The sequence below is a fragment of the Schistocerca cancellata genome, chromosome 1 (genome assembly GCF_023864275.1).
Source record: "Schistocerca cancellata isolate TAMUIC-IGC-003103 chromosome 1, iqSchCanc2.1, whole genome shotgun sequence".
NCBI lineage: Eukaryota > Metazoa > Arthropoda > Insecta > Orthoptera > Acrididae > Schistocerca > Schistocerca cancellata.
The window spans coordinates 359,615,307-359,643,204 of NC_064626.1; the positions used below are offsets into that span (position 1 = coordinate 359,615,307).

At 38.5% G+C, this 27,898-nt stretch overlaps 1 protein-coding gene across 1 annotated transcript in view; it reads left to right on the top strand.

The window, feature by feature from the left end:
* LOC126174324 (guanine nucleotide exchange factor DBS-like) overlaps positions 1-27,898 on the top strand; it is a 377,138-nt gene that overhangs the window by 322,615 nt on the left and 26,625 nt on the right. Inside the window, exons 19-20 of the mRNA XM_049921026.1 lie at positions 14,516-14,739; positions 16,011-16,194. Coding sequence (XP_049776983.1) covers positions 14,516-14,739; positions 16,011-16,194 — 408 coding nt within the window. The remainder of the gene's footprint in view (positions 1-14,515; positions 14,740-16,010; positions 16,195-27,898) is intronic.

The window sequence follows — 27,898 nt, forward strand, 5'->3', positions numbered from 1 at the left end:
GGCATAGGATGGTGCCATGTGGGTGCCCATAGACGTACCTCAGATTTGTTTTTAAGTAGTGCCTTCAAAGGAGAAGTCATTGTGGGTGAGGATATAGTTAGGAAGGAGGCTGTTGGTTTGGAATGCATTGGGTGTTGGGAAAGGTAGTGTTCAATAGCAGTAAGGCCATGGGCATTAGGATTGTTAGTATACAGGGAGGTGGCATCAGTAGTGACGAGCAGGGCAGCGTGTGGTAAAGGTGCAGGTACTGTGGAGAGTCAGTGGAGGAAATGGTTGGTATCTTTTATGTAGGAGGGTAAGTTCCGGGTAATAGGTTGAAGGTGTTGGTCTAAGAGAGCAGAGATTCTCTCAGTGGGGGCACAGTGACCAGCCACAATGGGGTGTCCTGGGTGGTTAGGTTTATGGGCTTTAGGAAGCATGTAGAATGTAGGAGTAGGTTTATGGACTTAAGGAAGCATGTAGAAGGTAGGAGTGTGGGGAATGGTAGGGGTGAGTAGAGAAATGGAATCCGGGGAGAGGTTCTGAGATGGGCCTAAGGATTTGTTTAGTGACTGGAGATCCTGCTAGATTACTGGAATAGGGTCACTGTGGCAAGGTTTGTTGGTGGAAGTATCTGACAGCTGGCGGAGTCCTTCTGCCAGGTAATCCTTGCAGTTCAGAACAACGGTGGAGCCTTTGTCTGCACGTAGGATTATAATGTCAGGATTAGTTTTTAGTTGGTGGACTGCAGTTCTTTTTGTGGATGTAAGGTTAATCTGCATGTTGAAGTATTTGGGGAATGATGGTGAGGCAAGGTTTGAGGTTAAGAAACTTTGTAAAGTTAACAGGGGGTGGTTTGGGGCAGTGGTGGTGGATCATGGTTGGATGGAGGAGTGAACTTAGTTAGGTAAGGTTCAGTATTGGGCTTTGGTTGAGTCTGATTGGTAGGGGTGGTGGCGAAAAAGTGTTTCCACCGGGAGAAGGAGAGAAGGTCTTTAACAAGTCCTGCATGATTTGGAAAGGACTGATATTTCTGTGGGGCTAAGGCCTCTGGAGGAAAGGTTCATGACTGTGTTGCGGGTCTGTTTAGGTTCTGGATTCTGTGTGGTGGTGGGAGGGAGTTTTGGAGGGTGGGGTATGTGTAGTAGGTCTATGAGATAGGGTTTGTCCACTATGAGGGGCCGTGGGGGAGGTTTGGAGGTTGTTGTAGAGGTGGTGGACAGTGGTGCTCCAAGGCAGGAGTAGGAAGTGAGCAGGATGAAGAGCTTTTTGAGATGGCATCTTGCATGTTGCTAAAGTTCCTGCAGGCCAAGATTTTCAGTGTGTGTTATGGGTTCCAAGAAGAATGGAACTGCGTAGTAGGAGAATCTTGCAGATGGAGAGAAGGTACTGAAGGAGATTTGGGTTTGGTTGATATGCTTTTGCAGGACTATGTTGGTGAGGGCTAAGTGTTTCCAGCTGGCTTCATTAGCATTCTGCTTCCTTGCTTGACAGCATATGTATTTGGTTGGTGCACGTCTGTTTGTCCCCCTGACATTCCATCGTGGCACCATGGCAATCCCGTACAAAATCATAGTGAGGGGATGTCTAGTTGAGTGTTTGCCATGTTGATATCTGTAGACTGGTTTGATGTGGGAGCCACAATGTCCACTTCCATCGGTTCATCACAGGCTGGATGTGTATGGGGCCCAGTGTTGGTGGGGGCGGCTGCTGGCTGTGTCAGGAGGTCTGTCAGAGGGCTGGATGCATATAGGTCTTATGGTTGTATAAAGTAAAATAGGAGTACTGCGTGTCACTGCAGTATGGCCTGACTTTTTTTTTATGGTGTATTTCGATTGCATTTGAACATTTAATCTTAAACATAACTTTTGCTGAGCTATTCTGTGACTCTGCTTGGTTCCCGTGTCTTTTCCACTCTTTTATCTGAAATGATTACTGAGTAACTCAGTTGAAAAGTTTATTTCAACTGTTGTTGAGACTTGGCATGTGGATGCACAAATGGCTTTAAACTTGACACTAATTTTCAACGTGATCTCCCACGGAGTTCCTCCATTCCAGATTGTGCATCATGTCGACTGGCTCGGTACTGAGAGAAAAAGGACAATAAAATATTGTCTTTATTGTACTGTTGAAAGAGCTTCATTGTGTGTGTGTCTTGAAAGTTTGTACAAATCATTCAGGGAGTACATTGGCCTCAGAATGAAATTGTGTAGTCGTGAAGTGTGAAATGCTGTTGGTTTTACAAAATAATTGAAATTCCTAAAAAGAAATTGTGTGCCATTGTCAGTGACAATAGATTTTGGCAGTCCTTCAATAGAGAAGACTTTAGACAAAGCTGTAGATAAAGCCTGAATAGTCTTTGTGGAAGATAGCAATGACGTGTATCACAATTGGAAATTTGGAGAAAGCATCAATGAGGATGAGCCAGGAGCTTCTGAGAAAGTCAATATGCAGACATGACAAAGTTTCTGAGGCTTGTGGCCATGGAGAATACAGTCGAGGCAGAGCTGACTGGTATTTTTGACAAAAATGCTATTTAGCCAAAATAGTTTCAATGTCAGTGTCAGTATTCTTCCATCTGCTCTCTGACAGTGCAGTAGATATGAACTATGCCCTAATGGCATTGATGTAGCATCTGTAGTACCGTAAAACTATTAACTGTAGGAATAACTACTCTTGTCTTGCCTTGCCTGATTCCTGAATGAACCAAAATGACACTGTTGTACATTGTAAGTACAAGCCTCACATTCCAGTAAGATACAATCTCTAGTTGATTATGTAACTTCTTATCATTAGGCCAGTCGTTTGAATACAGTGCTTCATGTTAGGCAAAACAGGGTCTGTAGATACAAGTTTGTCGTTAAATTTGAGTTTCCCTGGGAAAGTTTCCATTGGGTGTTGACAGCTGCTATCCATTGGAAAACAAACATCAGCTGAAGACTCAAACTTTTTGTCTTGTCCTGTTGGCAGACACAAAAGCCAATCTGTGTTTGCATGTTGTGCTGTGGACCTGAAAATAATTTCATCATTGCAATTCAACAGAAGCAGCACCCAGCAATACATACATTGAGCAGTTTGCATAGGAACATCATTGTTTGATCTAATATAGCCATTGAAGGTTTGTGGTCTTTGTACACAAATGCACATCCCTAAATGTAATAAAGAAATTTCTGGGCTGGAAATATAATCATGGGAGCCTCTTTTATGATCTGATGTTAATTTCTTTATGCCGTTTTCAGAGTCCTCAAAGTGAATGCAATTGGACTTTCGAAACCATGATGTCAGTGTGACAGAACAGTGCTAATGCCATAGGCTAAGACATCCACAGTGTGAGCATTTTGCTTGGATCGTCAATCAAATAGTTTAATGTGTTAAATGCGCATTGGCATTCACTCATCCAGTCCATTTGGTGCCATAATGTAACAACTTGTGCAGTGGTCCACTGATGGAAGCTACATGAGGGAGAAATTTCCAATAGTAATTTATTTGAAACTTCCTGGCAGATTAAAACTGTGTGCCCGACCGAGACTCGAACTCGGGACCTTTGCCTTTCGCGGGCAAGTGCTCTACCAACTGAGCTACCGAAGCATGACTCACGCCCGGTACTCACAGCTTTACTTCTGCCAGTACCTCGTCTCCTACCTTCCAAACTTTACAGAAGCTCTCCTGCGAACCTTGCAGAACTAGCACTCCTGAAAGAAAGGATATTGCGGAGACATGGCTTAGCCACAGCCTGGGGGATGTTTCCAGGAAACACAGGGCATGGACACTACTTGAACAAAACAGTCAGTAAACAAGTTTAGAAATTGTAAATTACAGTCTTGTTCACACTGTGGCATAAACCACAAGAGAGACAATAATTTCAATCACAATGCCTGTTGCAATTACTGTAAAAAAAAAAAAAAAAAAAGAGACATAGGGTTGATGTGTGCTAAAAGAAGCAGAACTGAAACACAAAAACAACAGACACTCAAACATACGGCAATGGTTAGTAAAAAGTCAAGTACTGTTCATAATGAACACATGCAAGTTCAGAAACTTTCATGGGTGAAATGTCACATAAATGTCACCTTTGCTGGCAATAAAAAGTCATTAACTGTTACTCTTCAAACTGTAACTTTTCAAATTGACACATGGTTGTCAGTTTCAGTCATTCCACTCCAAAGCTGACAGACTTTCACAGTTTGCTGTTCAGTTAAAGCAATCAGGAGATACCAGTAAAAGGACAATTTTCAGCATAGGTTGACGTATAGCAACTTACAAAACAGGCTAAATTTTTAGCTGTAAATTCAAAGCAGGAACTTGACCACCTTGAAGAGAGATTATCAAAGCCATAAACACTAGCCAACAGGCAACAGCAATCTTAGTTGTCAGAAGCCGAGTGGCCCACTTTGCATCTGTGGAGATTTCAGAGTAGTAGTTAATTCTCAGTCTATAATTGAGTCATAACCTATTCCCACGCTGAAAGGATCAATGTCAAAACTAGCTAGTGGTGTGTACTTTGAAAAGCTGGAGGTTGAAGAACTATGGTGATAAATACTGCATTTGGTCTCTACCATTATAAAAGGTTACTCTTCTGCATATCCAGTGCGCCAAGTTCATTCCAGTGGTATTTAGAACATTTAATTCAGAAAGCTCCGAATTCTGTGAACTACCTTGATGGTATTATTAACTCAGGCACAAGTCCAAAGAAGTCCTTAAGGAATTTGAAATTAGTTTTCAAAATTCTACAGGCAGTGAATTTGAAGTACAATGAAGGCAAGTGTATATTTTGTCAATGTGAAGTACAGAACTTAGAAGAACACATACTGCCTGCATACAGCATCAAGCCAGCATTGCAACACACTGACGCAATTGAACACTTTCCAGCTTCCAAGGATATCAAGCAGTTATGTTCTGTATTTGGACAAATAAATTACTAGAATGAGATTTTCACTCTGCAGCGGAGTGTGCGCTGATATGAAACTTCCTGGCAGATTAAAACTGTGTGCCCGACCGAGACACGAACTCGGGACCTTTGCCTTTCGCGGGCAAGTGCTCTACCAACTGAGCTACCGAAGCACGACTCACGCCCGGTACTCACAGCTTTACTTCTGCCAGTACCTCGTCTCCTACCTTCCAAACTTTACAGAAGCTCTCCTGCGAACCTTGCAGAACTAGCACTCCTGAAAGAAAGGATATTGCGGAGACATGGCTTAGCCACAGCCTGGGGGATGTTTCCAGAATCTCCACTGTTTATAGCTTTGATTTGACTTCTTTAAACTTTGAAACAAATCTGTGTCTGCCAGCAGCAACATGAACTTGCGAGTTAAAATATTTCGTAAACATTTCTTTAGTGTCAGAAAACGGGAGATCATTAGTTCACAAGTAGGTTACAGTTTCTGAAGAAGCTGAAATACAGTTGGTTATGCATGTGCTGATAAAAATGATTTTCATTCCATGTCGTGTGATATTTGATGCACAAGGTAATGTTTCTCCAGTTGCTGGACATAATTGTTCCAGGAGTCCATTTTTCGATTGAATGTTGAAAAGCGTGGGTGTGGCATCTTTAATTGCAGTAATTGTTGTTGGCTGTAGTTCTTGATTCTTCAAGTTGGGCCAAGTGTCCATCAGTATGAGCTCATGGGTTGCAGACTGTTATTGCAATGCATGAACCATGGACCTTGCCGTTGGTGGGGAGGCTTGCGTGCCTCAGCGATACAGATGGCCGTACCGTAGGTACAACCACAACGGAGGGGTATCTGTTGAGAGGCCAGACAAACGTGTGGTCCTTGAAGAGGGGCAGCAGCCTTTTCAGTAGTTGCAAGGGCAACAGTCTGGATGATTGACTGATCTGGCCTTGTAACAATAACCAAAACGGCATTGCTATGCTGGTACTGCGAACGGCTGAAAGCAAGGGGAAACTACGGCCGTAATTTTTCCCGAGGGCATGCAGCTTTACTGTATGATTAAATGGTGATGGCGTCCTCTTGGGTAAAATATTCCGGAGGTAAAATAGTCCCCCATTCGGATCTCCGGGCGGGGACTACTCAAGAGGATGTCGTTATCAGGAGAAAGAAAACTGGCGTCCTATGGATCGGAGCGTGGAATGTCAGATCCCTTAATCGGGCAGGTAAGTTAGAAAATTTAAAAAGGGAAATGGATAGGTTAAAGTTACTAATAGTGGGAATTAGTGAAGTTCGGTGGCGGGAGGAAGAAGACTTCTGGTCAGGTGACTACAGGGTTATAAACACAAAGTCAAATAGGGGTAATGCAGGAGTAGGTTTAATAATGAATAGGAAAATAGGAATGCTGGTAAGCTACTACAAACAGCATAGTGAACGCATTATTGTGGCCAAGATAGACAGGAAGCCCACGCCTACTACAGTAGTACAAGTTTATATGCCAACTAGCTCTGCAGATGACGAAGAAATTGAAGAAATGTATGATGATATAAAAGAAATTATTCAGATAGTGAAGGGAGATGAAAATTTAATAGTCATGGGTGACTGGAATTCGAGTGTAGGAAAAGGGAGAGAAGGAAACGTAGTAGGTGAATATGGATTGGGGCTAAGAAATGAAAGAGGAAGCCGCCTGGTAGAATTTTGCACAGAGCACAACTTAATTATAGCTAACACTTGGTTTAAGAATCCTGGAGATACTAAAAGGTATCAGATAGATTATATAATGGTAAGACAGCGATTTAGGAACCAGGTTTTAAATTGTAAGACATTTCCAGGGGCAGATGTGGACTCTGACCACAATCTATTGGTTATGACCTGTAGATTAAAACTGAAGAAACTGCAAAAAGGTGGGAATTTAAGGAGATGGGACCTGGATAAACTGAAAGAACCAGAGGTTGTACAGAGTTTTAGGGAGAGCATAAGGGAACAATTGACAGGAATTGGGGAAAGAAATACAGTAGAAGAAGAATGGGTAGCTTTGAGGGATGAAGTAGTGAAGGCAGCAGAGGATCAAGTAGGTAAAAAGACCAGGGCTCTTAGAAATCCTTGGGTAACAGAAGAAATATTGAATTTAATTGATGAAAGGAGAAAATATAAAAATGCAGATAATGAAGCAGGCAAAAAGGAATACAAACGTCTCAAAAATGAGATCAACAGGAAGTGCAAAATGGCTAAGCAGGGATGGCTAGAGGACAAATGTAAGGATGTAGAGGCTTATCTCACTAGGGCTAAGATAGATACTGCCTACAGGAAAATTAAAGTGACCTTTGGAGATAAGAGAACCACTTGTATGAACATCAAGAGCTCAGATGGAAACCCAGTTCTAAGCAAAGAAGGGAAAGCAGAAAGGTGGAAGGAGTATATAGAGGGTCTATACAAGGGCGATGTACTTGAGGACAATATTATGGAAATGGAAGAGGATGTAGATGAAGATGAAATGGGAGATACGATACTGCGTGAAGAGTTTGACAGAGCACTGAAAGACCGGAGTCGAAACAAGGCCCCCGGAGTAGACAACATTCCATTGGAACTACTGACGGCCTTGGGAGAGCCAGTCCTGACAAAACTCTACCATCTGGTGAGCAAGATGTATGAAACAGGAGAAATACCCTCAGACTTCAAGAAGAATATAATAATTCCAATCCCAAAGAAAGCAGGTGTTGACAGATGTGAAAATTACCGAACAATCAGTTTAATAAGCCACAGCTGCAAAATACTAACACAAATTCTTTACAGACGAATGGAAAAACTAGTAGAAGCCGACCTCGGGAAAGATCAGTTTGGATTCCGTATAAATACTGGAACACGTGAGGCAATACTGACCTTACGACTTATCTTAGAAGAAAGCTTAAGGAAAGGCAAACCTACGTTTCTAGCATTTGTAGACTTAAAAGCTTTTGACAATGTTGACTGGAATACTCTCTTTCAAATTCTAAAGGTGGCAGGGGTAAAATACAGGGAGCAAAAGGCTATTTACAATTTGTACAGAAACCAGATGGCAGTTATAAGAGTCGAGGGACATGAAAGAGAAGCAGTGGTTGGGAAGGGAGTGAGACAGGGTTGTAGCCTCTCCCCGATGTTATTCAATCTGTATATTGAGCAAGCAGTAAAGGAAACAAAAGAAAAATTCGGAGTAGGTATTAAAATCCATGGAGAAGAAATAAAAACCTTGAGGTTTGCCGATGACATTGTAATTCTGTCAGAGACAGCAAAGGACCTGGAAGAGCAGTTGTACGGAATGGACAGTGTCTTGAAAGGAGGATATAAGATGAACATCAAGAAAAGCAAAACGAGGATAATGGAATGTAGTCGAATTAAGTCGGGTGATGCTGAGGGAATTAGATTAGGAAATGAGACACTTAAAGTAGTAAAGGAGTTTTGCTATTTGGGGAGCAAAATAACTGATGATGGTCGAAGTAGAGAGGATATAAAATGTAGACTGGCAATGGCAAGGAAAGCGTTTCTGAAGAAGAGAAATTTGTTAACATCGAGTATAGATTTAAGTGTCAGGAAGTCATTTCTGAAAGTATTTGTATGGAGTGTAGCCATGTATGGAAGTGAAACATGGACGGTAAATAGTTTGGACTAGAAGAGAATAGAAGCTTTCGAAATGTGGTGCTACAGAAGAATGCTGAAGATTAGATGGGTAGATCACATAACTAATGAGGAAGTATTGAATAGGATTGGGGAGAAGAGAAGTTTGTGGCACAACTTGACCAGAAGGGATCGGTTGGTAGGACATGTTCTGAGGCATCAAGGGATCACCAATTTAATATTGGAGGGCAGCGTGGAGGGTAAAAATCGTAGGGGGAGACCAAGAGATGAATACACTAAGCAGATTCAGAAGGATGTAGGTTGCAGTAGGTACTGGGAGATGAAGAAGCTTGCACAGGATAGAGTAGCATGGAGAGCTGCATCAAACCAGTCTCAGGACTGAAGACCACAACAACAATTGCAATAAGCTGAGAACTGTGTAGCAGAAATTCCGGTTGGGCCATGTCTGAAAAATATGCTCAGAAGTGTTTACAAATTTCACAAAATCTTCCTGAAAAGCAAGTGGATTGGCAATCCTGGAATGGAACAACTGCGGAATAAAGCTACATAGCATTTCCACAAAAATCAAAGCAAAGAATCATGCATTCTGAGGTAAGTAAAACAAAAAAAATTGTCCCTCTCTCCTGTATTGTCCTTTCTATTTACTACCCAACATTGATGACAATGCTGTGGTTTTGCACTTATGAAATTTGCATAAACAATTTCCAGTTTTTCTTGTTGCTGAAATGTTGAGACTTGGTGAAAAAGTGAGAATAGCCTTCAAAGTTTTTCTTGGCAGCCAAAATATTGTGAATGTAGTAACTGACTTCTTTTATTAATTCAAGTGAAACATCCACAATAGCAGAAAAGTGTTTCCCTGTCATAGTTCCATGAAGATGGTCGATTGCACACTTCCTAATTTAATACTTGTTTGAAACCACAGCACTATAACAGAAATATAGTGATACAGTAAGAAATAACAAATTACATGTATTAAGAGTGTGATACAGAATGGAAGTTAACTTCGGTACAGTTTTGTGCATGACACTCGATGTCTTAAACCTGATACACTGAACTCTAAAAAACTTTACAGTTTCGTGGCAGTCTCTGACGTCATAACTGTAACTGATAGTAATATTGCAGACACTCTTGATTGTCATATGACTCCATAAATAGCAACTGCTAAGTCAGGAGATAGTCCTCAGAGAACTGTACTAAGCTGGCTGCAGGCACTGGACTGAACTGTCTGATGGCTGCATTGTAACTATCAGAGAGTCCGCGGTGCATCGCACTTTATGCCTGTTAGCAAAAGAATTTCCATGTTCACCAGTACAAGGCAAAAGCAATGTAGTCACAGTTGACAGCCCTTTCTTTGATGGCTCTTCATACTGTCAGTGGATGAGGTGAGTGTGACATGCATATAGACATGGCACGGAAGCAGAAAATTGCCTGAATCTGTGAACGCCATTTGGAGGCTGTTGCTAGGAACTGAAAGGCATTGTGCAAGTGGTTATGCCTGTGTGGAAACGGTCTCTTGGCAGATCTCTGGTGTACCTTTAAGCCCGTTAAAGTCATAGTGATACAGCTTCTTTGGTTTGTTGTCAGGCAAAAAATCTTCAGTAAATTAAGTGTGAAAGTGATTGTAAGTCCAGGTTGGAATATCAACAATAGTATTAAAAGGATAGATCACTACTTACCGTATAGGTGACACACTGAGTTGAAGATAGGCACAATGAAAAGACCTTAACACATTGACATTTCAGCCAAAGCTAAGCCTTCTTCAGTAAGAACACATCACACAAGCAAACACACATCACACAAACATGACTGCTGTCTCTAGCCAGAAAGCAATAGTAAGTGCTTCATCTGATGGTGGTGGTAAACTTCTTGCATAAATTGATGTGTTTCATTTTCGTACTTTCCATGATCATTCTGGTGAGTATTGTTCTAAATCTGCATTGTTGTTGTTGTTGTTGTGGTCTTAAGTCCTGAGACTGGTTTAATGCAGCTCTCCATGCTACTCTATCCTGTGCAAGCTTCTTCATCTCCCAGTACTTACCGCAACCTACATCCTTCTGAATCTGCTTAGTGTATTCATCTCTTGGTCTCCCTCTATGATTTTTACCCTCCACGCTGCCCTCCAATGCTAAATTTGTGATCCCTTGATGCCTCAGAACATGTCCTACCAACCGGTCCCTTCTTCTTGTCAAGTTGTGCCACAAACTTCTCTTCTCCCCAATTCTATTCAATACCTCCTCATTAGTTATGTGATCTACCCATCTAATCTTCAGCATTCTTCTGTAGCACCACATTTCGAAAGCTTCTATTCTCTTCTTGTCCAAACTAGCTATCGTCCACGTTTCACTTCCATACGTGGCAACACTCCATACAAATACTTTCAGAAACGACTTCCTGACATTTAAATCTATACTCGATGTTAACAAATTTCTCTTCTTCAGAAACGCTTTCCATGCCATTGCCAGTCTACATTTTATATCCTCTCTACTTCGACCATCATCAGTTATTTTGCTCCCCAAATAGCAAAACTCCTTTACTACTTTAAGCGTCTCATTTCCTAATCTAATTCCCTCAGCATCACCTGACTTAATTCGACTACATTCCATTAACCTTGTTTAGCTTTTGTTGATGTTCATCTTATATCCTCCTTTCAAGACACTGTCCATTCCGTTCAACTGCTCTTCCAAGTCCTTTGCTGTCTCTGACAGAATTACAATACCTACTCCAAATTTTTCTTTTGTTTCCTTTACTGCTTGCTCAATATACAGATTGAATAACATCGGGGAGAGGCTACAACCCTGTCTCACTCCCTTCCCAACCACTGCTTCCCTTTCATGTCCCTCAACTCTTATAACTGCCATCTGGTTTCTGTACAAATTGTAAATAGCCTTTCACTCCCTGTATTTTACCCCTGCCACCTTTAGAATTTGAAAGAGAGTATTCCAGTCAACATTGTCAAAAGCTTTCTCTAAGTCTACAAATGCTAGAAACGTAGGTTTGTCTTTCCTTAATCTAGCTTCTAAGATAAGTCTTAGGGTCAGTATTGCCTCTGGTGTTCCAATATTTGTACGGAATCCGAACTGATCTTCCCCGAGGTCGGCTTCTACCATTTTTTCCATTCGTCTGTAAAGAATTTGCGTTAGTATTTTGCAGCTGTGACTTATTAAACTGATAGTCCGGTAATTTTCACATCTGTCAACACCTGCTTTCTTTGGTATTGGAATTATTATATTCTTCTTGAGGTCTGACGGTATTTTGCCTGTCTCATACATCTTGCTCAGCAGGTGGTAGAGTTTTGTCAGGACTGGCTCTCCCAAGGCTGTCAGTAGTTCTAATGGAATGTGTCTACTCCGGGGACCTTGTTTCGACTCAGGTCTTTCAGTGCTCTCTCAAACTCTTCACGCAGACTCATATCTCCCATTTCATCTTCATCTACATCCTCTTCCATTTCCATAATATTGTCCTCAAGTACCTCGCCCTTGTATAGACCCTCTATATACTCCTTTCACCTTTTTGCTTTCCCTTCTTTGCTTAGAACTGGATTTCCATCTGAGCTCTCGATATTCATACAAGTGGCTCTCTTTTCTCCAAAGGTCTCTTTAATGTTCCTGTAGGCAGTATGTATCTTAGCCCTAGTGAGATAAGCCTCTACATCCTTACATTTGTCCTCTAGCCATCCCTGCTTAGCCATTTTGCACTTCCTGTCGAACTCATTTTTCAGACGTTTGTATTCCTTTTTGCTGGCTTCATTTACTGCGTTTTTATATTTTTCGCTTTTCATCAATTAAATTCAATATTTCTTCTGTTACCCAAGGATTTCTACTAGCCCTCGTCTTTTTACCGACTTGATCCTGTGTTGCCTTCACTACTTCATCCCTCAGAGCTCCCCATTCTTCTTCTACCGTATTTCTTTCCCCCATTCCTGTCAATTGTTCCCTTATGCTCTCCCTGAAACCCTGTACAACCTCTGGTTTAGTCAGTTTATTCAGGTCCCATCTCCTTAAATTTCCACCTTTTTGCAGTTTCTTCAGTTTTAATCTACAGTTCATAACCAATAGATTGTGGTCAGAGTCCACATCTGCCCCTGGAAATGTCTTACAATTAAAAATTTGGTTCCTAAATCTCTGTCTTACCATTATATAATCTATCTGATACCATCTAGTATCTCCAGGATTATTCCATGTATACAACCTTCTTTTATGATTCTTGAACCAAGTGTTAGCTATGATTAAGTTATGCTCTGTGCAAAATTGTACCAGACGGCTTCCTCTTTCATTTCTCTCTCCCAATCCATATTCACCCACTATGTTCCCTTCTCTCCCTTTTCCTACTCTTGAATTCCAGTCACCCATGACTATTAAATTTTCGTCTCCCTTCACTACCTGAATAATTTCTTTTATCTCATCATACATTTCATCAATTTCTTCATCACCTGCAGAGCTAGTTGGCATATAAACTTGTACTACTGTAGTAGGCATGGGCTTCGTGTCTATCTTGGCCACAATAATGCGTTCACTATGCTGTTTGTAGTAGCTTACCCGCACTCCTATTTTTTATTCATTATTAAACCTACTTCTGCATTACCCCTACTTGATTTTGTATTTATAACCCTGTATTCACCTGACCAAAAGTCTTGGTCCTCCTGCCACCGAACTTCACTAATCCTACTATATCTAACTTTAACCTATCCATTTCCCTTTTTAAATTTTCTAACCTACCTGCCCGATTAAGGGATCTGACATTCCACGCTCCGATCCGTAGAACGCCAGTTTTCTTTCTCCTGATAACGACATCCTCTTGAGTAGTCCCCGCCCGGAGATCCGAATGGGGGACTATTTTACCTCCAGAATATTTTACCCAAGAGGATGCCATCATCATTTAACCATACAGTAAAGCTGCATGCCCTCGGGAAAAATTACGGCTGTAGTTTCCCCTTGCTTTCAGCCATTCGCAGTACCAGCACAGCAAGGCCGTTTTGGTTAGTGTTACTAGGCCAGATCAGTCAATCATCCAGACTGTTGCCCTTGCAACTACTGAAAAGGCTGCTGCTCCTCTTCAGGAACCACACATTTGTCTGGCCTCTCAACAGATACCCCTCCGTTGTGGTTGCACCTACGTTACGGCCATCTGTATCGCTGAGGCACGCAAGCCTCCCCACCAACGGCAAGGTCCATGGTTCATGGGGGGGAGGGGGGGGGGCATATTGTTTAGCAATTGGGTAATAGATTATTGGAATGAGGATTTTTTATTTATGATATTAGTTGTACAATAAATGTAACAAAAATGCACTATTTATTATTTTGTATAGTAGAATCTTCTTCACTGACTGAGGCTGAGACAGCCAAAACAATCATTGTAATTAGTTAGCAGTTGAATCCCCAGGTAGGCCCAGGCATAGTTAAACTTATAAATTCCTACACTCATATCACAATTCATTTGCTCCTTAGTGGTATTTGTTGCTAATAATAATTATTTTAAAAAAATATTTTGGTGGAATTAAGATTCATATATCCACAACAAAAGTCACAAAAATAATTTCCTTGTTTTTTAGCCTTCCTGCGTAGGATTTAGAGTGGAAGAGAAATGAAAACGTACCTTATTAGCCACTTTTACAAAATAACTATTTAGATTCAAGAATCTGCTAGCTGCAGACCAAACAGCAGTGATCTTTGTAGAAAGGCCTTTATGCATAGATAACTTTTGTTCTATGGACAATATAAATATGGTTTCGGATATTAAATTAGCAGTAAGAGATGAACATCAGCTATTTAATATAACAGCAACTTTTGAAGTAGTGTGTTTCTTGCTAACTTTAATATGTTAAATTCAGCTTGATAAGAACAAATGATTTATAGTAGTTTAATAACAGTTAATTATTAATGCTATTTCTAATAGCTGTTACACTTTTTTTAATGTACATCTTGATTCATCCCACATCCCTGAAGGTTCTTCATCATGGTGGGCACTATAGAGCACAGTGAATGACTGGTTTTCAGTAGTTTATTTTACACAAAAATTATGTATGTTTGTATGTCTTTCAGATGTCTCAGATAGGGTTAACAGAGTCTGTGAAAGGTGATGGTCGTAAATTTGAAGTTTGGCTGCAGGGGCGGCAGGAAGTTCACACCATTCAAGCTTTAACCTTAGAACAGAAGGAAGTATGGGTGAGCAAGATAAAAAGTGTCCTACTTGATCAGTTAGCAGAACTGAAGGGCGAAAAGATCAGGCAGTACTCTATGGCAGGTGGAAGCAAAATTATTCACAGGTATAAAGTAGTTCTATAAAATTTCATAATTACTAATTACAGCATAGTTTTTAACACTGGAGATAGCTGCTTTAAGAGTAATTCTGTGGAGGGTTTGGCAATTGTGAACACAAATTTGAAAATTTGTGTAAAAACTGTTACATTCTTGAAGAAAACAATGACTTAATTTAGAAAATATTTGAGGTTGCAGCAACAAATAATGTTTAGTAGTATCAACAAATTCTCATTGACATAACTTTCCAGTTTGTAAAAATGATCTCTAAGCTGCTTGTTTTGATTTCTGTGAGGGTCGTAAGTACTCTCTTCATGTTAGAAATTTTAATATTAGATACTTGAAGTTCCTTCTAGTAGGATCAATATTAGTATGCTGTAACATCTTGAAATTATAACCTCTGACATGTAGTATGTAGTTGGCTTCTAATTATTTAAATATATTATTTTTATTAGCTTGCATCTATTGCTGTGATATTCACTCCAAAATGTGTGAATGGTACAGCATAATGTTAAAAGTAAACACATTTTAGTGATACTTCTTTATTGCACAAAACATCATTCACTAATGTTTATTCAAATTGTTTATAAGTTTAGTTTAATTTTCCCTATATCAAGTATAATTAAAATTGATTTTTTTTCACCAGATATGTTTTGCTTTTGTTGGCAAAAAAACATTACAATGTTTACTCTATAACTACTAAATATGCTTTTCCAGTACAAGCAAAATCTGTCTGGTGATGAAAATTTACTGTCTGCAGCATGCTTGAAGTGGATAACACAAGCTGCTGCAAAAATGACCATCAAAATGTACATGTTTGCAATTCAGTGAAATTGAGGGGAAAAAGTGAAGTGGGAAGGCAGCTGCACCTGAAACCAGTGTTTAGTTTGGCATGAGTATTTTTTAAATGTAAATGTATAGTATGGATCAAAATAACTATTCTACTTTTCTCTAATTTTGTGTTTGATGAAAATTATTATGTCATAAACTATCAGCATAATTGTAAAAGTCATTGTTTTAATGCATTGAATATTAAATACACAACATTATCATTTGGTTTCAAGTGCAATCCTTCTTGATTTTTAATGGATTCTTATTTATCTTTGTATGTTAATTGCATGGAAAACTAAATGTAAATTTCTTTCTATTTCCTTCACATCAAACCACAGAAACATAAATCATCTGTTACCATACTGGGATTTTCATTTGTTTCAGATCTTTTCTGACTGTGTCTGGTATCTTTTTCCAACTGTTTCTAACTATTTATCTTTACAAACAGGCCATTACACCAGACAACATCATGGGATAGCCATTCATGTCTTCCAAAAAATGGAGGTCTAACGTTTGAAGAATCTCAAAATAAACGTCCTCATGTAGTGACTGAAAATCCTGAAGAAGAAGCTGCATGGAGCTCAGAGTACAGTAACAGCGATGATGAGGATACTTTCGTAGAGCACACAGAGGTAACTAACCACTATTTCAGTTATTTAATAAAAATCGGTACACTCACTGAGCATACCTTACAAAATGAAATGGCTTCACACACTGCTTAACTTTAAGTGTTTTATGCCTCTTTTGTTTAACCAAAATATTTATAGCCTTTACTTTGTCACTGAAAGCTAATGTTGTACACATTTTCTTTGGGCTGGGAAGGTACTAAATTTTTCTTCTGGACTTTAATTAGCACAACAATCATTAGAATGAATGCCAAAGAAATTAACTAATAAATAACACATACAGGTAGGTCTTCAGATGAAGTAGGTGATTTAAACTGCATACCGCATTCTTCATGTTTCATCTTTGCATGGTTGAAAACATTAATTGGATTGCTCATTACTGTGAAGCTCTGAAGTCTATGCAAAGAATGATATTAGTGAGCATTTAAAAAAAAAAAAAACACCACAAAGGGCATTAATTCAGTTTTGTCTTCACTGTTAAAACTTAACAATACTGCAAAGGCAGTTGCCAATTATGCTTGCAGTGTGTCTTAGCAGCTAAAATTTTGACATTGTGTTTCTTTCGGCGTATTCATCTGTATAAAAATTTTTGGGTCAGACTGGACTGTTCCCATGGAAGCAGGTATGGTTCTTTGTCTTATCCATTCTACATTTATATCTTTTCATATTTGCTATGTTTTGCAAATTTTCACAAGAACCAGTGACCTGTTTTATATCAACAACAAATATTGATCACACTGTGTCCGAATCTTTTATAAGTGTATATCTTCCACAAAAGACTGTTCCTTGCTGATTTTGCACCACTTGTTTTTACTGCTAATCATGAAACATATTTCTCTTTCAATGTGCTTCTTCCATAGCACTGAGCAAGGTGGCGCAGTAGTTAGCACACTGGACTCGCCTTCGGGAAGACGGGTTCAAATCTGTGTCCAGCTATCCTGATTTAGGTTTTCCGTGATTTCCCTAAATCGCTTCAGGCAAATGCTGGAACAGTACCTTTGAAAGGGTATGGCCGATTTCCTTCCCTGTCCATCCCTAATCTGAGCTTGTGCTCCGTCTCTAATGACCTCGTTGTCGATGGGACGTTAAACACTAACCTCCTCCTCCTTTCCATAGCACTACTCAAATTTTTTACCCAAACTGTTGTTTTCAATCTTCTAGAATAAGTTCATTCTACTATTTGGATTAAGATATATTATTTGATAGTCACAATTTGTACCAACCTTTAACATTGCTATTCATAAAAAGTGAGCATTTACCATTTTTTGAGGTCATATATATATTGTTGTTGTTGTGGTCTTCAGTCCTGAGACTGGTTTGATGCAGCTCTCCATGCTACTCTATCCTGTGCAAGCTTCTTCATCTCCCAGTACCTACTGCAACCTACATCCTTCTGAATCTGCTTAGTGTATTCATCTCTTGGTCTCCCCCTACGATTTTTACCCTCCACGCTGCCCTCCAATACTAAATTGGTGATCCCTTGATGCCTCAGAACATGTCCTATCAACCGATCCCTTCTTCTGGTCAAGTTGTGCCACAAACTTCTCTTCTCCCCAATCCTATTCAATACCTCCTCATTAGTTACGTGATCTACCCATCTAATCTTCAGCATTCTTCTGTAGCACCACATTTCAAAAGCTTCTATTCTCTTCTTGTCCAAACTATTTACCGTCCATGTTTCACTTCCATACATGGCTACACTCCATACAAATACTTTCAGAAATGACTTCCTGACACTTAAATCTATACTCGATGTTAACAAATTTCTCTTCGTCAGAAACGCTTTCCTTGCCATTGCCAGTCTACATTTTATATCCTCTCTACTTCGACCATCATCAGTTATTTTGCTCCCCAAATAGCAAAACTCCTTTACTACTTTAAGCGTCTCATTTCCTAATCTAATACCCTCAACATCACCCGACGTAATTCGACTACATTCCATTATCCTTGTTTTGCTTTTGTTGATGTTCATCTTATATCCTCCCTTCAAGACACCATCCATTCCGTTCAACTGCTTTTCCAAGTCCTTTGCTGTCTCTGACAGAATTACAATGTCATCGGCGAACCTCAAAGTTTTTATTTCTTCTCCATGGATTTTAATTCCTACTCCAAATTTTTCTTTTGTTTCCTTTACTGCTTGCTCAATATACAGATTGAATAACATCGGGGATAGGCTACAACCCTGTCTCACTCCCTTCCCAACCACTGCTTCCTTTTCATGCCCCTCGACTCTTATAACTGCCATCTGGTTTCTGTACAAATTGTAAATAGCCTTTTGCTCCCTGTATTTTACCCCTGCCACCTTTAGAATTTGAAAGAGAGTATTCCAGTCAACATTGTCAAAAGCTTTCTCTAAGTCTACAAATGCTAGAAACGTAGGTTTGCCTTTCCTTAAGCTTTCTTCTAAGATAAGTCGTAAGGTCAGTATTGCCTCACGTGTTCCAGTATTTCTACGGAATCCAAACTGATCTTCCCCGAGGTCGGCTTCTACTAGTTTTTCCATTCGTCTGTAAAGAATTCATGTCAGTATTTTGCAGCTGTGGCTTCTTAAACTGATTGTTCGGTAATTTTTACATTTGTCAACAACTGCTTTCTTTGGGATTGGAATTATTATATTCTTCTTGAAGTCTGAGGGTATTTCGCCTGTTTCGTACATCTTGCTCACCAGATGGTAGAGTTTTGTCAGGACTGGCTCTCCCAAGGCCGTCAGTAGTTCCAATGGAATGTTGTCTACTCCGGGGGCCTTGTTTCGACTCAGGTCTTTCAGTGCTCTGTCAAACTCTTCACGCAGTATCGTATCTCCCATTTCATCTATATATTTTTCATTGTTCTAGTCCACAGGCTAAGTACAGTTAATTTCACTTTCCTAAATTGTCACAATTTCATTTCTGTTTTTGATAGTATGCAGTCAAATTTTTGATAATTTGTTTCTATGAAGTGGGGTAATTCATATTAAAGATCTACTCTATGTACATCCTGGAGGCAATTATGTTTAAATGAATAGTATTGTACTTACCTATAACACACAAGTGAAGGCAAAACTTTAACTGAATTACAAATAATAAAAAGGTTGCAGAGCACAGTCCACATACAGTAGGAACATTTTTTTGCAACAGATTGTCATCTGGTTTTAAGACAACTAATTTAAATACCTTAAAGAATAAACTGTAAGACTGATTAATAAAGAAAGAGTTGTATTCAGTAGAAAATTTCTAATTGTAATATCCCCTTGTACGTAGGGTGGAACTTAAATAGTGGCAACACTGCTGTGGAGACACTATGCAATTGAATCTACTATTGTCGCTGATAGCACATGTTGTTGACATATCTACCTTACCTCTGAACAAATGGACTTGCCTGTCACACGTCACCGGTGTGCGCACGACGGAGGGAATTACAGTCGCTTGTGAGCGAGTGGTCTAATGTAATGCTATCACTATGTTTTCGAAACAGGAACAACGGAGTTTGATCAAGATTCAATGTCCCAGAGGTCATATAGCACTATAGTGTCATCAAGGTCTCAAAGAGGCGTGCGGGGAATCGGCAGTGCTGTACAGAACAATGGCACGTCGGGTAAAAGCCTTCAACAAAGGTCGGCAAACTGTGGCAAACAAGCATCGGGCAGGTCAGCCTAGCATCTCTGAAGAAGAAGTGCAAGCTCTTGCTGTATTAGTGGACAGTGATCAACGCCATATGATTCGTGAGCTCACCCACGCAACCGGTTTAGCGCATATGACTGTGCTTCACATCCTGAAGGAATGCCTGGGTATGCGAAAAATTGTATCAGCATTGGTTCCGCATGACTTGATGGAAATGCAGAAATGGATGCGCTATGACACTGCTCAGATGCACGTGGAGCACTATGAGCGCAAAGGAGAGGCTTTCCTATGCTGTGTCGTAACACTGGATGAGATATGGGCCACATCATACGGGCCAAAACTGAAATGCCAATCCAGCGAATGGCATCATTATGGGTCGCCGTCAAAGTCGAAAGTGCATCAGAGCTCCAGTATGGTGAAAGTTATGGTGATTATTGTGTACGACTGTGATGGTGTTGTCCTAAAGCATTATGTTCGTCCACGGCAGACCGTCATTGCACAGAATTACTGTTGATTTTTGGAGCATCACCTGCGACCAGCTTTGCGAAAGAAGCAGCAACACTTTCTGCACAACCCACCTATCATTTTGCACGGCAATGCGCCATGCATACAGCGCAAGCTGTGGCTGCTCTGTTCGGTCGATGGGGCTGGGAAGTACTGTACCATCCACCATACTCCCTGGACAAGTCCTTGTGACTTTGATTTGATTCCAAAGATGAAGGAACCACTTCGTGGCATTCGCTTCAGAACTGTTGCAGAGATTCGACAGGCAGTAGACCACTCCATTCGCACCATCAACAGAACAGGCTCTGCTAATGGTATACTACGCCTTCCACATCACTGGAAACTTGTTCTACACAATGCTGGTGGCTACTTTGAAGTGTAATGTAACTCTTTTGTATCGGTTGTGAATAAATAGTTGCCACTATTTAAGTTCCACCTCTCGTAGCTATAAACTTTTTTTTGTAACTGACAACTGGTAGTTTATGATTCTCCTTTTCTTGCCCTTGTATACATATGACTTTTACTGGTAAGAGGAGTACAATTGGTAGAACCTTGTATCTCATTGTACATGTAAACTAAATCTATGATAATATTTGAAAATTGATCATTATATAGACAGCAAATAAATTAATAAGTGCTCAGAAATGGTTAAAAAAAATTGTTCATGAGGTCTGCCATTCTTGTGATTTTGCTAAGCATGTCACGAAGGATATTTCTCATTTGTTTGCATAAATAGGTGCCTATACAGGGAAAATTGTGGAGAGGAGGAGGGGGAGGACAGGTGAGGGGCTCAAGGTCTCATGCCCTAACCATCATATGGACATATATTTTATTTTTTTATTTAAACGATGCTGTAAGACAAAAATAAACATAATGCATGTACATGTTGATGCCACTGTAGTTCTTTCAGAGCTACCATAGTCAAATATAAGTACATTTCTACTGCATTATTAGATGTCCGATCTACAAAATTATTGAATCATCAAATTTATATAACTGAAATCAATGTCTCTCCATTAACCAGTATATGGGACTTCATTATCTGTGGATTCGATTGTTCACTAAATTGGTTTTACGGGCTTATATTTATTGTGTGCAAACAGAGACAGGATTTAGCAGGTGAATTTGGGACACTTAGCCATTGATAAAATTTCTAAAACCAAGTGGAAATCTTCAGTTCATTTTTTTTGTAAAAGTACTCAGCATGTGCATGTAATTATCATTTCCAGTCATAATGCTCTCCAAGACTCAATTACTTCATTAATTTTGTAATTCATTTGTAGCTTCTTTCCCACCAAAACATTTGAAGTAAAATTCCAGAAACAGTTTTTTGTAGCAGTATTTTAAGATAAACCCCCCCCCCCCCCCCCTAAAAGTAGTCATATGGGCATATCTCTTGGTTTCCTGGATGTTACTTAATTGTTCTGCAACTTACTTGCAAAGAGCAAAGAATACAGTGTTTACACTTTCCTAATTTTTTGGTTTCCCAAATAACAAGTATTTAAAAACTCACATTAGTAGTTACTTCATCTGCACACTTTTTATACTTTTAAGTGATTGTATGAAATTTAGTTTCCATGTATTGCATAAGCTATTTTGTTTCACTACCCTTATATTTCCTTGTAAAAAAAACTAACTATCCTCTTCTTTCTCAATCATTGTGAAGAGCACTCCTGCCCCGAGAAGAGCCACAAGTGATGCACAGTGCAAAAATTGAACTTTCTTATACATAGGCTTATATGATTTCGTTATCTTCCTGTCTAGCTCATGGAATAGCTAATCTCCTTATGCTTAATGGACTAAACGGCAATGAATGCTATGCAGATCAAACTCACATGCTGTACATTTGTGCCATGTATTTCCCATCCAATGTGCATTTATGCCAATATATGAGGTGTGTTAAAAAAGTAATGGGAATTTTCATGTTTCTTAAAGACTCTGTTTTTTCGTCATCATCAACTTCTTCTTCTTGTTCTTCTTCTTCAACACTCACTTTTTCACTTTTTGTTATGGTATTCAGCTCCTTCAGTCATTCTTTTTTTTTTTTTTTCCCCTCCAGTGGTGGCAAAATGATCCCCTTTCATGTTTCTCTTCAGCAGGGAACCATGTCCGGCAAATACAGTGGGCTGAGACAACATAATGGTTTTGTTTTTGTCAAAAAATTGTGAACAAGCATTGAAGTGTGAGTGGGAGCATTTTCATCACACAATTTCCATGAGTGGTTTTGCCACAATTCTGGTTGTTTTCTCATGATTGCTTCCCGCTGTAATTGTACCCTCCCACATATCACTATTGAATTTTTCTTAGTGACTTCATTAGCTTCAAAAACTTCAAGAGGCGTAAGATTTACAAAAGAAAAACTTTTTACTTATCTTCATTTTCTCTTGTTGTTGGCTGCAGTTCTCGCATCTAGGGGTACATTCTTGCTGAATGTTGACTTAGTGGGTTCCAAATAGCTAAATAACTCATGAAGATTTGCCTGTATTACTCTTGAATTTTATTCTTTGTCATATTTTTCAGTATCACACAGTCTTTACAATTTCCACTTCTATCACACCGAAAATTACATTTTTAGTGTCAATCATAAAAAGACATCTGTTTCCATCAGAGGCAGGCGCACTACTACTGCTTACATTCTGCGGTACTAACAATATTCCAAAGAGCTTAGAAAGCGAAAGAGTTACAAAATTCCTCAACAAAAGTAGAATCTTTACCAAATTATATTATTATCTTATAAATGAATCTAGAAATAAATTTAATAATTCACATTAGATTGTGCAATTAATAATACAAATTTTTAGGTATGCCAGAAATTCCATAATTTCAAATATTTCTAAAAGAAGAGTAATTTCAGCTGTACATACCGATTGTAGCAAATTAATTTCTTTTTATACATTTTAGCCTGAAATATAATACATCATATACAAAATCAAATTAAATTCTTTCACTGAAACAGCCGACAGTGTTCACCTGTGCAAGATTTAAAATACTTTTTGATATCACGTATTTCTATAAAGAAAAAAAGGCAATTCTAGGTTTATACTATTTCGTGACAGACTATAAGGTTTGCCAAACAGTGTACAAAATGATGCCCATGATAGCATATAGATGTTTAGAAGTACCTGATACACAACATATTACAGAAAACATGAAAAATATCTACTATACAACTTGTAATCCATACATATAGCAGGATATAGTACTCAGATTTCAGATCTGTGGAAGATACTGTCACAAGACAAATAATACAAGGTCACAACTAAAACATTTCACCACTAAACTATAGAAATAATTACAGAGAATGTAAATTACAAGAATTACAACTGGTAAGTTAACAACCCCACAATCAAACCTTCAGAATCTTAGAAGAGAAAAATTTCGGAGCCTAAGTGTACGATGAGTGAGCAAACTTGAAAAACTCACAACGGTGGGTACAGACCAGAAGAATATACTCAATCATGAGTAGGATTCACTTAGCCACATAAACCATAGTATTTAAGGATACGTTGTTTCATTAAAGAACAAAATAATGGAAAAATATTGGGGCCTAAGTTCACAATATGCGGATCGACTCATGAATCCAAACCACACTGGGTACAAACCAGCAAAAAATGTTTCGACACAACAAAATAAATAAAATTCATAATCATATCAATAAGTTCAATTATATGAAAAGGGTAATTGTAAGAAGCATCTAGCCTAAAACAATGGTTGTCCACTCTCCTTGAGCACAGACACTCAGTCACGAAGACCAGGAGTACCCAATACAGAGCTAAGCATGAGTCGGTCCACAACTCAAGTTCCAACCAGATACAATATTGCAATATTCAGGATAAATACAAGTAAACAGAGTCATAATTAGCTTGAATGATGACTCAGTCCAGTAGCTTGAGAACCAAAATCAGAATATGAAAGCAGATACGCATACATCTTGTTATATTGTCTATACTGGTAAATGTCTTTCACACTATTTGCTGAATGTCCACACAAACTAACCTACATACATAAAGACCTAGAAGATTCATTTACAACTGATAAAAAAATACGTACTGATTTAAAGTTACATAATGTATTGGAAAGTCAATCCCCCTACTTGAAAAAGTATACATTTATCCTGAATAACACTGTCTGTAGCAGTCTTGGCTAACAATTCACAAATATCAGTCACAACACTGATTTAGTTGACAGATGCTCGAGTAGCTCCTATGATCTCCTGGAAGTTGATTGGTCCAGCGGGGTACAGCCATACAGCAGTGTAGAGAGTAGATCCACCCACGTCTCTCAGTTTCCTCCTTAGAGTTCTCATCACACACTCCAGCGGATAGGTAACTTTCTGTCTTGCATTCACATCAAATCGTGAAACATTTTACTAAATATGCTGTCCAGTACTTTCTTCACATCACACAAGATATACTGTCCTTAGTCATTTTTTAAAGTCAATTGTATGGGATTTATGTCAGCTGTGATTAAAAAGTGTTACATATGAAACATTAATATTCAGAGTTGACGGCAATAAAAAATGGACAGATATGCTCAGGTACCATTCCTAATTTTTTCAGTACTGATTATGAATATTGTCATGTTTCAAGATTGCAAAAAGATCTACTCATTTAGTGTCATGACATACGTGTATCAAATTCTAAAGCACAAATCTATAATAGAACAAATTAAATAGTGTATCATAGATTTTAACTCAGTCAATAAATAAGATAGAACTCTAACAATCACATCATCTTACATACTAAATCCCAGACAAATGAAACACAGTTATATAGTTCTATGAATCTACAAACAGATTTAAACTCAGTCACTGGATAAGATCGAACATTAGAAACTGCATGATCTTGCACATTACATTCATGGCAAACAAAACACAGTTATATAGTCTTATAAATCTACTAACAGTGTATATTTTCTTCTAGACTAGAGATCATTATGCATTCATGTTCGTAAGTATTGTTCTCTATACTAAATGTTAAAAGTACTTGACATTTTATGTGCACACTTTGCATACCAGTAGCTCCTCTTATTTTTACATATACAATGGGCATTTCCACAAAATTCTTACTATACTTGATTTTGTCTCTAAATTGTTCAGATATGCCACAAATTGCGCTACCTGTATCAAACAAACAGTTCCCTCCCCACTGATCAATCTTAATGTAAGGACATCCAAAGTCTGAATCACCATCTCTGTTATTAGACACTTCATGTAAAAGATAATTTTCAATTTCATCAAATGCTACAGCCACACTATTTTTGCAGGATTTTATCAACTTTTACTGGTATCATGGCATTAGTTTGGTTACTCTTGTTGTCAGGGAAAAAAACTGAACACACTGAATGGGTCCCACAGCACAACTAACATCACTTATTACAAAAGGAACACAAAACATATTACTGCCAAAATTACATTTCCTACTTAGATCTTCTTTCACTTCATTCCTCCAATTTGGATACAAATTTTGACTAACTACAGTTAACTTATTCCAGACTGTGCATTTATCTATGTCATCATCAATCTGGTTCCAAACAAATTTCAAAGGGTTTTCATCTTTCTTCTGTAGGCTTACAGATAACTCACCTTTACTGCTTGGATCATTAGTCTGCATGACATTAATGAAAAACTGCTTTGGCTGGACTGGTATTCCATGACTCTGGGATCACAAAAATCACTTACCTTACCTGTATTTGTAAATAACTCTGAAACTTCATTGTTCTTAAATTCCACAAACACCTGATAATCATCATCATCGTCATCATCATTGTTATCATCGTCACATTCTTCCAAAATTACTTTGTCAACAAGATCATCAACAACACAAGTCTCTTCACCATCAAAGTCACACACCTCACCCGCATGCATTTGCAATAAGCTACCAATCTCAGATTTACCAGCCTCAGTTATTTCACAGCTCTCATTCACATCTACACCAAAAATACCTTCTAATTCAGATCCAATACAGCCATCACCTGTTTTACACAGGTCAATAATGCTGTTTGCTGACCAAGAGAAGAAATCATCAGTACACACTATAATGAATCACCCTCCTCTAACATTCTAAAATTCATATGATTTTGTATACAATGTATTATATTTCAGACTAAAATGTATAAAAAAAGAAATTAATATGTTACAGTCGATATGTACTAACAGTTAAAATTTCTCTTCTTTTAAAAATATTTGAAATTATGAAATTTCTGGTATTCTTAAAATTTATATTATTAATTGTACAGTCTAACTCTAGTTATTAAATTTATTTCTGGATTTATGTATAAAATAATGATATAATTTGGTGAAGGTTCTTCTTTGGTAAAGAAATTTTATAAACTCCCTTGCTGTGTAACTTCTTTGGAATAATGTGAGTACCGGAGAAAGTGGAAGTAGATGTTTTCTAAGTGTGTCACCAACAATGTAATTATTGTTTTTTTATGTGGAGAATGTAAAAATGGTGTGTTGTTGAAAGATGTGGCAAAGAATAAAATTCAAGGATAATACAGGCAAATCTAAATCAGTTATTTGGTCATTAAGAACCTACAAAATCTAAATTTCAACTGTAAGAATGTACTCCTATACAAGACTTTGAGCTATCAACGACGACAACGAGATAGTGAAGATAAGTGAAAAGTTATTCTTTTGTATATCTTACACCTCTCGAAGCTTTTGAATCTGTGCAAAGACAGAGAAATTTAATAATGATGTGTGGAAAGGTAATATTACAACACTACATCAAAATTCTCATTACTCTCACATTCTGGTTTGTAATTAGTATCTACATCACTATAACTAAACATAGTATTTCAAAACTTTTGGTCAAAACATGAATGGCAAGTCTGATGTTCCTTCTGTTCAACTTCAGATACCTGTGCCACGTTATTAACACTGTTGTTATTATCTAACAGCAAGTGTAAATTGGGGGTCCTGTACTTATTGTGTATCCTCGCCCCAGAACTGAGGACCTTCACTGAGGCAGACTGCCATTTCTCGAATATTTAGCTCTGTGATTGTTTCTCCTGTTAAATTGCCCATTGTTATACCCATTATTCCTATTCTGCTGATGTTCAAAATTTCTGTCTCTCTTACCATTTTGACCCAGATAGAAATTACCATTATCTCCATTTCTGTAGTTATTATCATTGTGATCTCTAACATTTCGATTATTATGATACATGCTTCTTTATACTGCCCTATCCAGCATATCAACATACTGTAAAAATTGTTCAAGGCAGTCGTCAGGTCCATGTACTAAATCCCACTGCAAACTTTCTGGTAATCTCATTTTTAGTGCATCAATCAATGTCATTGCAAAATGATTTGTCAAGATGTGTTCATTCCGTAAGTTGATTCTTACAAAACTCTTTCAGGGTACTGCCCCTATTCCTATAAATTGGACCATTCAGAAATTCGCTTTTAATTCTCCCTCGTTGTTCTGACCAAAATTTATTTAAAAACCTTTTTTTGAAACTTGGATATGTTTCCCGCTGACTTAAATTTAGATTTGCCCAAGACAGAGCTTCGCCTTCTAGCCATCTTTTAACAAATTTAATTTTTTGATCATCAGTCGTGCCCAACACAAAACTATCTCTATAGTTTTTCTTGATGCAAT